The 12,257-nt window shown below is 33.9% G+C and overlaps 1 protein-coding gene across 1 annotated transcript in view; it reads right to left on the bottom strand.

Annotated features, from left to right (window-relative positions):
- Positions 1-12,257, bottom strand: part of IPO11 (importin 11) — a 227,213-nt gene that overhangs the window by 77,899 nt on the left and 137,057 nt on the right. Inside the window, exon 22 of the mRNA XM_012664506.1 lies at positions 10,695-10,816. Within this exon, the coding sequence (XP_012519960.1) occupies positions 10,695-10,816 (122 nt within the window). The remainder of the gene's footprint in view (positions 1-10,694; positions 10,817-12,257) is intronic.

A 12,257-nucleotide genomic window follows, 5' to 3' on the forward strand; every position in this document is an offset into this window, starting at 1 on the left:
TTTATGACTATTAAAAAAATCAGGAGTACATATCAAAATGATTTATGATTTTCACAACTATCCTTTGTGGCTGGCTATTGTTATTGCTATTTTATGCATAAAGAAACTGGAAAATAAAACAAATGACAGAAATGACATGAATTGGAGGGGCTAAGTTTCTCAAGTCCATTTTCTTTAGTATTTTCAATAACATACAAAGTGAAATGAAGTATGTCTATCCCATGGATTTTTCAATAGCACCACACAACTTAAAGAGCTAGGGAAAAGTCAGAGAAAGAGTCTGCTAAAATCAAAATAAAAATTAAAGAGAAAAAAACCACAAGGTAATAAAATCAAAGCATTAATTAACTTTGTTCTGCATTCCAGAAATATTAATACCCAAAGCAGTCAACTAGATATTAGAAGCAAAAGTTTTAGAAAATTATACTAAGGAAAAAATGACAGAATAAAATGAATCTCATATTTCTTATACTGTAAAAAGTGAGGAAAACTAAATTAAAGGGACTGCAGTAAAATAACTAAATCTAAATAGTGCACTGTAGTTCTTAGGTTGATGTGGTAAAAATTTCAATATTTCAATATCCAGCAAAACACACTATAACCTTTCTGATCATCCAGGAGTTACTGCTCTTAGAGATAAGTGATCACCACTAGAGAAAACCATGGAAACTCAACAAACATAGATGCAAGAAGGGAACTCAGAGACCTCTCATTTTACTTGCTGTGATCATACACTAATTACATATAAATGATACATATGTATTTAGTGATATTTGAGTAGCAAAAATGGCCACTCAGGTTTTAGATTAGAATTTGAATTTCCTGACTTTCCACTGTACTTACTGGAAGGTACATTTCCCTGTGCTTTGACTGAGTATTGTTATTTCACAGCAATTCATATTATTTAGGTAGTATAAAATCTTCTCATGAGCTTTAATTCTTGTAACATGTTGTGTTAAATCTCCACATGATCTTCAATGTGTAATTATTCTTCCCAATGTGAATTCTGACATTTTGCTCTGTAGTAACACATCAAAATGGCTCCTCATAACCATAATGGCTTCAGGTATTAACACACATCTATTCTCTTTTCCATTCAGATTCTGCCCTTACATAAACAAAATGCATAAGTAGCAGAACAACTGTTCTGTTATTAACAGTATCTTTTAAATATATACCATCTATATGTATTTAGCTATACAGCATCTATATGCAAGGCAAATAAAATTGGTTTACACATAAAGAATGATTTCCCTAACAGTTACTGATTTTACAGACCTTAAAAGGTACTTATGGACTTAAAATCAAAAGAATCAAAATGTGAAATGGAATTTTCAATTAAAAAATAATCCAATAAACCATTTTAAAAATTATCATTTTGTTCAAAGTAGGAGGGAAATTTTAATGAGGGGAAGTACTATATCTCAATACAGATTGCTTATCAGTTGCAAGAAAACAAATAGTAACTATATAGTAGAGGAATCAGGTAACATCTTCACGAGAATTAACATCAATAAGAAATAAGTGAACACCAAGTGTCTCTGGATATATTATAAGAAGGATACAACATCACTTATGCAATATTCCAACTACAGATGCATAACCTCAATCTAACCATAAGAAAACAGCAAACCACAAAGGAGGAACATTCTATTCTGTTGGGGGCGGGTTTGGGGGAGACAGGATGGGAAGGAGACAAAGACAGAAAGGCAAAGGGAAAGATGGAGAGATTAAAGGACTAAATTTTTTAAAAACGTTAGTCACAAGAAAAAAAGAAAGACTGAGGAAATCACATTACAGAGTAAAAGAAACTATAAAAACATGACAACTAAATGTGATACTTGATCCTAAACTGAAATACTGAGGAGTAAAAGGCTATGATATACGCAACGTAGACGCAAATGGTTCAGAAAATACAATCTCTCTGACAATGTGTGCACACAAATAGAAAACTAGGGCGAAAGTTAACAATAGGTGATTCTGCATAAAGGTTATATGTGTGTTCTTTGTATTGTTCTTCCAATGTTTTTATAAGTTTGAAATAATCTAAATATAAATATCATATAATAGTAGCTATGAATTTTTATCTAAAATTTGTCCACATGCATTCCTGTCAGGAGATGCCTCCATTTCTAAGTTTTTAAGGTATACTTAAAAATAAAAACAAATTTTGTGCTTCTACAGCATGGCAAGATAGTAAAAAAAAAAAATTTCTATTTGCTCAACTGCCGACAAGAAAATCAACTAAGAAATTTTTAGCTACAGATCTACTGATGAGAATGAAAAAATAAACTATGCATGAGAAGCATAAAATTTCAACTACGCCTATGACTTTAGGGCTTTAAAAACAAAGTGAGCCTTCCTAACGATGTATTGCCACTTCGACACTTTGAATGAACATAATTCATCATTCCCGCTACCATGACTTTATTAGAACATTTTTAACTTCTTGAAGTCTGTTTCTTTTGAGAAGCAACATTCTATTTCTATAGACAACATTAGGTACCATCCCCATTGCTAATGATAAAATTCTCTGTTGTATATCAGTATAATTTTACACTGTAAAGCACAGTAAGTGGAACTATTAAGTAATCTCTCCTCTGCTCCTATCAACCACTTTCTGGGTTTTGCTGAGACAGTTTAGTAATTTCAGATCTGAACTACATTTAAATTTCCTATTTCTGCATATTCTTTCCACTTGGATGGTTCTTATTTCGTGTTTATATTACCAATTTCCAGGTTATCATAACTCCTATAGTTTTACACACACGCACACACACAAAGGAGGAAAGAAAGGGATAATGAGCCTAAAAGACAACGTAGTAAGTCTGTGATAAAGTCTCTCCTAATAACTATAGATAACCTTTGTGAAATTGGTTTTTGTCTTGGCTTAAAAGACATTATGAAATGGATAAAGACACATGAATGAAAACTGTACTGAATACAGGGACTAACTAGCATGTGGAGTTAACAGCGTAGATTTGGGAGTCACTGTTGGCATTTTGAGGATAATATTAATACTTATCTAACAAATAGCTATTATTAGGAATAAGCCCTACAATGAAATGGGCTGTCCTGAGGATCAGGGACTTTATTAGCAAAATATCCAAATGTAAGCTGAATGTACACCCATCAGAGACAGAAAGAAAGTTCATCACTAAATAAAAATTAACCTAAATAACCCCCCTAAGACAACTTTCTTTTTTTCAGAGACAGGGTCTTACTCTGTCGCCCTGGCTAGAGTACAGTGGTTCGATTGCAGCTCACTGTAACCTCAAACTCTTGGGCTCAAGCAATCCTCCTGCCTCAGCCTCCTGAGTAGCTGGGACTACAGGCACATGCCACCATGCCAGGCACATGATTCCACATCTGTGTTGCTCAAGCTGGTCTTGAACTCCTGGGCTTAAGTGATCCTCCTGCCTCAGCCTCCCAAAGTGCTAGGATTATAGGAGTAAGCCACTGAACTCAGCTATTAAAAATATTTTAAGGCGACAGTTAGGAATTGCTCGCCTAACTTAAGACCAGAACCTAATTACGCTTTCCATGAGTTGCATTGCTTTTCTATATGTCCTACAGATCTTCAAGGTATATCTACATCTTCCCTAGTTCTAACTTTCAGGAATTTGAGTAATTGACATGTCTTATTCAATGAGTATATCCCTTTTCTTCAGTTTTCATCTTAAAGACAGTTTAACTATTCAGAAATCTTTAGTCTGCTTTATCCCTTCAATGATTTGAGAAGCCCTTCTCTAATCTTTTCTATAAATCAGATCTTTTTCAGAGTATAACAAGGAGATCTAATTCCTCAAAGCTAAACTGTCTGCTCCCATTCTATCTACATGTCTTTCCAAAGTAATATATGTATTGGCTTTTCCTTATGAAGCCTGAGTCTTTCAATACTCACCTGTTTAAACTTTTTTCCAATCTTACCAACTTGGCACTTACTAAACTCATGTAGTAAACTTCTATTCCTTCATTAGACTTACTATTCTAAACAGAACACAAACTTTATTTTTTGTTACTCATGAAAAATTTCACACCAACAGTAGAAAGGATAATACAATAAACTCCTGTATACTCTCCCCATAGTTTCAAATGTTAACATTTTGCTATTTGTGCTTCATGATTGTATGTTTATTTTTTCTGAACTCAAATTATACTTTACCTGTCATGTGTACAACATAAATCTCCAAAAATTAAGGAATCCTCCTCCTATACAACCACTAGACAATTATTACAACTACCAAAACTGACAATAATTCCCTAAAATCATTTAACATCCAATCTATAATCAAGTTTCCCTAATTGTTTCCTAAATGTCTTTTATACCCCTTGTTTTTTAAAAAATGAAGATCCAATACAGGGTCAATGACTGGGTGTGGATGTTAGTCTCCTGGGTCTCTTTTAATCTAGAACAATCCCCCCATCCTTCCCCTGCTCCATATTGACCTTTAGAAAGATAAGGGTAGTTGTATTTGTCTAATTGTTTCATTATATCTGTTCATTTGTTTCTTTACTATATTTGTTGCTAACTGGAAATTAACTCTAAAGCCTTGATTAATATTATGGTTAAATAATTTTGGGAAGAACACTTCATGTGTGGTGCTGCATATTTTATATCGTACCATATCAGAAAGTACAGGTATGAACATCTAAAAGAACAATGCATGATAAAATAGAGAAATGTGAGCTCTCTGGTAACCCCAAATTACAATTCCTGTTAAGGAACTGGATTAACAGTTATCTCCAATGATGATCTTTTAAAAAAACTATTATGGATTCTTAGATTTTATATACTGAATTAATTAAATGATTACCAATTAAAGTTTTTCTTTTTGATGTCCAAACTGTCCCAACCTTGGCCAATGGGAATCCCTATAAGCTGGCTCCTGTATCTTTTTGACATAAAAATTTCATTAGTCTTTGATTACTCCCTTGCTTTCTGGCTATCTCAAATTCATTTCATACTCTCTGCTTCAGACTTAGAAACAAGTCACTTATGATTTCTTTTAGTGGAAAATCACATCTGGGTTTTATGGGTATGAACTTCATGAAAATCATGAAACCAAAGTTTGTATTTGTTAATAAGTGAGATAAGAGAGATAAGACTGTTGTCTAGAATGGAACACATAATGCTCTTTTGTATTGCTGAGTAGTACTCCATTGTGTGGATGTAGCACATTTAGAAACTGAAGGACTTTTGCCTGTCTAGTAATTTTTTTTAATGACTACCTCCCCAACTGGCTCATGTAAGTTCCATGAGCTTGAGAGCTTGGATTTTGTTAGCTTTGTTTACCACTAATGTCTCCAAGTAATTTAGCATGGTATTTTCTAAATTAGAGAATCTCAAAAAATACTTTTTTAATAAATACATTTCATTTCTAGATAGAGGACAGAAAGAATGGTTTGTTATCCCTTTTATAGACAACTTCAATAAAAATCCCAGATATGTGATTTTAAATGGTTGAAGAAGTACCTTACTTTAATAATGAAATATCTAGTAATAGGATCTCACTTTATACAACTTGATCAGACTAATGAAAATGACTTACAAATATTAAAATCAGAGTGTATAATATGAAAATGAGAAAAAACAGCATTACTTAAGGTGATTCACCTCCTGGCATAGTAGATATTGGAGTAAGACAGATTAGATTTCAATTTCAGTTTGTTACTTGACTTTGGGTGAGTAATTAGCCTTGATTATGTGTTTTAAAAGAGTTAAATATATGTCCACCTCCCATAGAACTGTTGACAAAATCAAGTAAGATGTATATGAAAAACATCTTGTATAAAGACTGGCACAAATTATGAGCTCTATTAGTTATTATTTACTTGTTATAAATTTCCTCATTCACACATAAAGTGGATGAATGTGAGAAAGCATCCCAAAAAGGATATGTACTTGTCAGATAAGTTGGTACCATCACACAGTTGGTCAAAATGATTGATAGCAGCAACAATTATTTACTGAGTGATCATATTCATTCAACACTTTAACAGACGTTATATACAGATTCTCCAATTTATCCTCATAATAACCCACAGGTGCTAGCTGGTATCACGGCCTCCCATTTGATACATGAGAAAACTGAGGGCCATAGACGGAAAACTAGTCCAATGTCACACAAATAGTACAACATGTCTCTGAAGCCAAATCCAGCTCTAATCTCCATCTTACTGCATCTTTTTCTCTCTGAGATTCTTGGATAGAATGAAAGCAAAAACTCAAGTAAAGAATATCCAAAAATAAGATATTCCATAGTCTATGAAGGAATGACTTGTGACATACACACACAGATTTTTTACATAGGAAAAACAAAAAAGTACACAAGATTCATAACTTTATGCCTATGAGTACTTTTTCTATTCTTATGCTTCTGTCCCCTTGTTGGGGCTAACTAATCTATAACAACGATTTTTCCATATGGCTTCAACCACTTTGAGGACCTAGACCCAATATCACATTTTCATTCAGAAAATTCTCTTACTCTCATTCTAAAGCAGTTTGAGGTCCTGGAACATCAAAGTAATCTTATTGGATCACAGTTTAGTTTTCTGGGTGATACATTTAAAAGGCAGCTGTTATACAATGGTTGGTGATTAGTTAAGGTTACTCAGTGTCTGTAATATGAAAACAGTTTGTCAGAAACCTTTATCTAATTTGCAGACAAAGCATTGCTCCTAGATGCAAGGAAAACATTGAGAATGCAGTCCCAGATTCATAAGCATTGAGGAACTTTCCTAAGTAGTTAGGACAGGAGTTAGAAGATGTAAATAGTTGTTGTTCTAGGATGCCAGGGTGCAATGAACAATAATCTATCCTAAAGGTGAAGTGCAATGTGTCCTCAATGGACAGCATGGTGACCTAGCACATAACAACGTCTTAAAAACACTGCTGAATATTTGTTGTTTTAGTTAGCATCTTAAGGTTGATATCAAAGCACTTTAGTTCTAATGCATCTTTCAAGGGTAAAGTAAATTTGTATTGGAAATAAAATGAAAATGGATTGTTTCCTTTCAAATCCTAAGGTGGGAGGATAGAAACATGTCAAAATACATCAAAAAGTACATAACTGTTTTTTGGACGACTGATTTTCAAAGGACTGCTGGAAGCTTTAAAAAAATTTATAAATGATTATAACCCTTCAATTAAAAATCAACAAGTTTAGGAATTAATAATTTACCCCTTTTTTCATAAGACTGTTTTGTATACAGATGAAGGCAGTGAACATGCAATTGTGGTACTAACTGTTCATCTTCCTAAAACTTGCCTATACCCTCCAGCTTCTGGTAGATTAAAGCTAACAAAATTCAGTTTATAAATATTAACTAGTTCAAAAATAGGTATCTTACTCAAATTATGCCTGGGAAGAAAACCAGTCAATACATTCACAAGAACCAAAAGATACATATGCATAATTTAGTCAAAAAATAAAAACATTCAAAGCTGCATCAAAGAGAGTTTTTTACCCCAGTTGAACTGAAATGATCAGAACCAAAAATTACTACAAATTGCATTAGATTACATACAAAGAAGGAAAACATGCATAATCCAAAGATATTCTTTTGAACTTCTAAGGGTATCTATCCCCCTGTAAACCACATATTCAAAAGGTGGTTGGGGAGCAAAACCACAACATTTGAGGTACTGAAACTTCAAAGTAATCAGTAATCTTATTCATGTTTCTCTTTTCCTTACACAACAATAAACGAAATAGAAATAGTCACCACTCAAGATACCCCAGGAAGACTGTTCATTTTACAGTCAACTCTGGAAAAATAAAATTTCTAAACAACTTTCCCCTTGTTACTTCACTGCCCCTTTCCACAAATCACTATGTAATCAGATAACACAAACTAGGTTGGAAATAAGTTCAAGTTATATCTTGAGAAAAAACAACAAAAAGAGCAACTATTGAGCGAGAAGGAGGATCAAGATGGCAAAACAGAACCTTCCAGCAATCATTCCCCTGCAGGAACATCAATTTGAACAAACATCCACACAAGAAAATAGCTTCAGAAGAGCTAAAGAAACCAAGTGAGAGATCACAGTACCTGGTTTGGGCATAAGAACAAGAAAAGATGCATGGAAGAAGGGAGAAAAGACAGTCTCGCATTGCCTACACCACCCCAAGCCCAGGCAGTGCAGTGCAGTGAGAGAATCTGCCTGCTTGGTGGAGAGGGAGAGGGAAGTGTGTATGAAACTTTTCCTTGGAATCCAGTACTGGCCAACCCAGCAGCTAATAAAACACAGCACCCGGTAGAAACCCATGGTCCCTGATTACAGTCCAGTACCCACGGACAGAGCTCCTAGACCTGCCCTGCGCCAGAAGGGAATCCACCATCCTGAGAGGATCAACCTGAGTCTCAGCCCACTTCAATGCTGGATGACCAAAGTGGCCTTAGACCCTGAATACATTTCAGTGGCAGGTAGGCTGCAGCAATCACAGTCCTTGGGTGAGCCTGGGTCCTGCGCTGTTCTGAGAGGCCATAGATTTCAGGTGCAACACAGCATGACAATTGCAGTGTTCAGGGGACTGCTTTTGCTCTCCGCCAACCATTGAAAGCAAAGCGTGGAGAGAGATTCCTTTCTGTCTGGGGAAAGGTGAAGGAAGTACACAGAAAACATGGTCTTGAAATCCAGTACCAGCCCCTACCCCAAGTAAAATTCACATATAAGTACTTCGTTTCATACACAATATTAACAAAAACATGGTATAAAATTACCTTCAGGCTTTGTGCATACGGTGTGTATGAAACATAAATTTCCTGTTTAGACTTGGTCTTATCCCCAAGGTATTTCATTACATATATGCAAATATTCCAAAATCCAAAAAAAATCTGAAATTCAAAACACTTCTGGTCCCAAGCATTTCAGATAAGAGACACTTAACCTGTATTAAATTTCAATAATTTATATACCAAAAATATTTCTGAACAACACATTCACATAAAATTAAATACTAAAGCAAACAGTATACTTATGAAAAATGTAAAACAAATATGCTTTCAAGACAATTTATATATCTTTCTATACTTAATCCTGTGCCATTTATAGCTTTCTCTCAATAATCTTAGTACTTGATGTTAAAGAAAATTCTAACGTGCTTTTCAATCCTATTTTTTTTCCATTCATTGATTTATTTTGTTTACAAAGTGCTAACTACTACCAAGGACTATGTTTTTTAATATTTCAATATTAAAAGCCTAAATAATTCCCGAATCACTGTTTTCCCACTAAGAGAAAGAGAAATAGCAATAAGTTAAAACACAGGGAGATTAAACTTGGTTTCCAAAAATAAATAAGATGCCATTCTAGTTCATAGTGAGGAAATCTGTTTGTCTTGTGCTTGTCCACCCAGGAAGCAATATCACCTGGTGGTTAAAACAGGAAGTCCTGACATTTACTAAGGTGCCCAGGTTTTCAAATTTAGCCTATGCCATGCCACATGGTATGAAGCTCAACAAAGCTGACTGGGCCAAAGGAATCAGGAATGACCCATACTATATTTATGTGCCACATCTCTTACCTTACAAATGTTACTTCACAATTTTTAAGCACTTGTTTGCTTTGGAAGAAGAAGATAATCATGCCTATACACCATGGGACTGTTTCAAGGATTAGATGAGATACAAATATTATCTTAGCACTTGGCAAAGCGTATAGCATTTTGTAACTATTATCTACTGTTATGGTGTTAGGGCAAAATAATTACCTATGTTCTTAATCCTAATTACCACAGTAGAAGTAAATAATGCATAAAGAACAATAATGATCCCTAAAACTAACTGGGCTTATGTCACTGCTGTACCACTAGAACGTGTATGTTCTAAAAATTCCCTAAGACATAAAGATCTAATATATTACCATTATGCTTCTCACAAAGTATTAAGTCTTCAGGCCTGCTTTTAAGCCTTCACAATTAAAAGCACCAAAAATTGTCTACCAGTGAGATGTTTATAAAGTACATCCATGAAGTGGCCTTCAAGAAGCATGCCCCTTGGATACCAAAAAGAATCTGGAAACTTGCCATGAAAAAAAGGACTCCAGATGTGTGCATTGATACGAGGCTCAACGAAACTGACTGGGGCAAAGGAATAAGGAATTCCATATTGTATCTATGAGCAGTTGTTCAAAAAAACTAATGAGGATAAATATTCACCAACCAAGCTGTATATGTTGGTTGCCCATATACCTGTCACCACTTTCACAAATCTATACAATGTGGATGAGAACTAATTGCTGATTGTCAAAAGGTTATAAAAACAAACAAAAAGTACAAAAAAAGTGTATAATGTCAAACTCCACAAAAGCAGGGATTAAAACAAAGAAAACATATATTCTTTAAATGATCCAAAGCATTTTGTGTTTGTTTTACGGAAATGAGAATTTTTAAGGAGAAAAAGACTACTTGCAAGCTTCTTTAGAAATAATTCAAAATAAAAAGAAAACAAAATTATTTAACAAAACTCTTGAGTTATCATACTTATCCAATAGCACTTGTGAAGTGCTACTGACTTTGAAATATTAGATATTTAATTACTTGCCACATCATTAACTACCAACAAAATTAGCATCCATACATATAAAATCAACACTGCCCAGTAACACACCACAACACTGGTGGCCAAAAATAGTATTAACTTTTTGATGTTTTAAAGGAATGAATTTTAAGAAAACATTTCCTCACCTATTATCAGATGGCAGAAGAGAAAGCAAAGCCAAAGCTGAAAGTTTTCTTCTTTCTGGCTGGGTAATGTTGTCCATTCGATCAACCCACATTTCAATCATATTTCCCAAGAGCTGGTCCATCTGAAACAAGAGGAAGAAGCATCCCAAAATATTTGAAATGCTATTTACTTGTAGATGGTACTGTGAAAGGCTAAAGCCTTTTACGTCATGGCTAAAGTTCAATGACAGCAAAAAATACAACTGGAATACCTGAATTTGGAGCAAGCCTTGCGCTGGAAAGGGATAATTTGAGCAAAACCAGAAATTGACTCTAATTAATCCTGTGAGCTAAGTAGACTTATTCAAAATACCTATGTAGCCAATGAGTGATTTTAGTCATTTCAAATCACCAATCAGGTACGCTTATAAAAAAAGTACATTTTTCAAAATTGTCAACTTGTACTTACAGTTTATTCAGTTGGATGATTATTGTTCAATGTTCTATAATTTGCTGGACTGATCTGCTGCTACTCTCAGAGGAGATTGAAAGTGGATCTCAGGGTTTGCTTTTACAGAATTTCTTTTGGCCTACAGGCACTGTGAAAATATTTCTAAGGCACTAAAGGTACAATGAATCAAGACAGTTTGGTAACTTCTGATTTATACCATGGTGTCTTCAAATCATATTTAATTTGGAAATAAATAGTATAGATAGAGTTTTACTATAATTAATATCTAGTATGCAAAATTTTAAGGCCTCATAACCATTATATAAACAAATATCGTTATCATTAAAATGTTATATATAAAACTGAATCTATATTAATATATCTGATTGAAATAAAAATGTAATCATGATATGCAATAAAAATAAAAATGTCAGCACAGACATATTTCAAAGTAGTCTAATCTTATTTATTTATAACTTGCACCTATTTCCTTTATTACAAAAATATTTAACAAACAACAGCACATAATAACAGTGAGCTTGGGGAAGCTTGAATTAAATAAATAATTAGAATACAAGGGGTTAGCAAGCTTTTTCTGTAAAAAGCCAGATAGTAAATCTTTTAGGTTTTGTAAGCCATATGGTCTCATTTGCAACTAGTCACAAATCAGTCATAGAGAATATTCAAACAAATGGGCATGGATGCCTCTAATACAAAATTTTTGCATAATATTACTATTACGCATTGAGTATCCCTTGTCTGAAATGCTTAGGACCAGAAGTATTTCACATTATGTATTTTAGAATATTTGCATATACTAAGTGGTTGAGCATCCCTAATTGGAAAACCTGAAATCCAAAATGCTCCCATGAGCATTTCCTTTGAGTGTCATTTCATGCTGAAAATTTCTGATTTTGGAGCATTCCAGATTTTGGATTTTCGTATTAGGGATACTCAAACTTGTGGTCACTAGGCAACCTGTAGTCTTACTAAGTAGTAATTTCTCATACAGTTTGTGGTTATGAATGACCTCATCTTCTGTTAAACAAAACGCAATCACATTCAAAGCTTTTCTAGCCTTTTGGTGTACTATATGGGATATTTAGAGATTCAATCTTTAATGTCTCTAAAGG

This window comes from Propithecus coquereli, unplaced genomic scaffold (genome assembly GCF_000956105.1).
Source record: "Propithecus coquereli isolate 6110/MARCELLA unplaced genomic scaffold, Pcoq_1.0 Scaffold9, whole genome shotgun sequence".
Classification (NCBI taxonomy): Eukaryota; Metazoa; Chordata; class Mammalia; order Primates; family Indriidae; genus Propithecus; species Propithecus coquereli.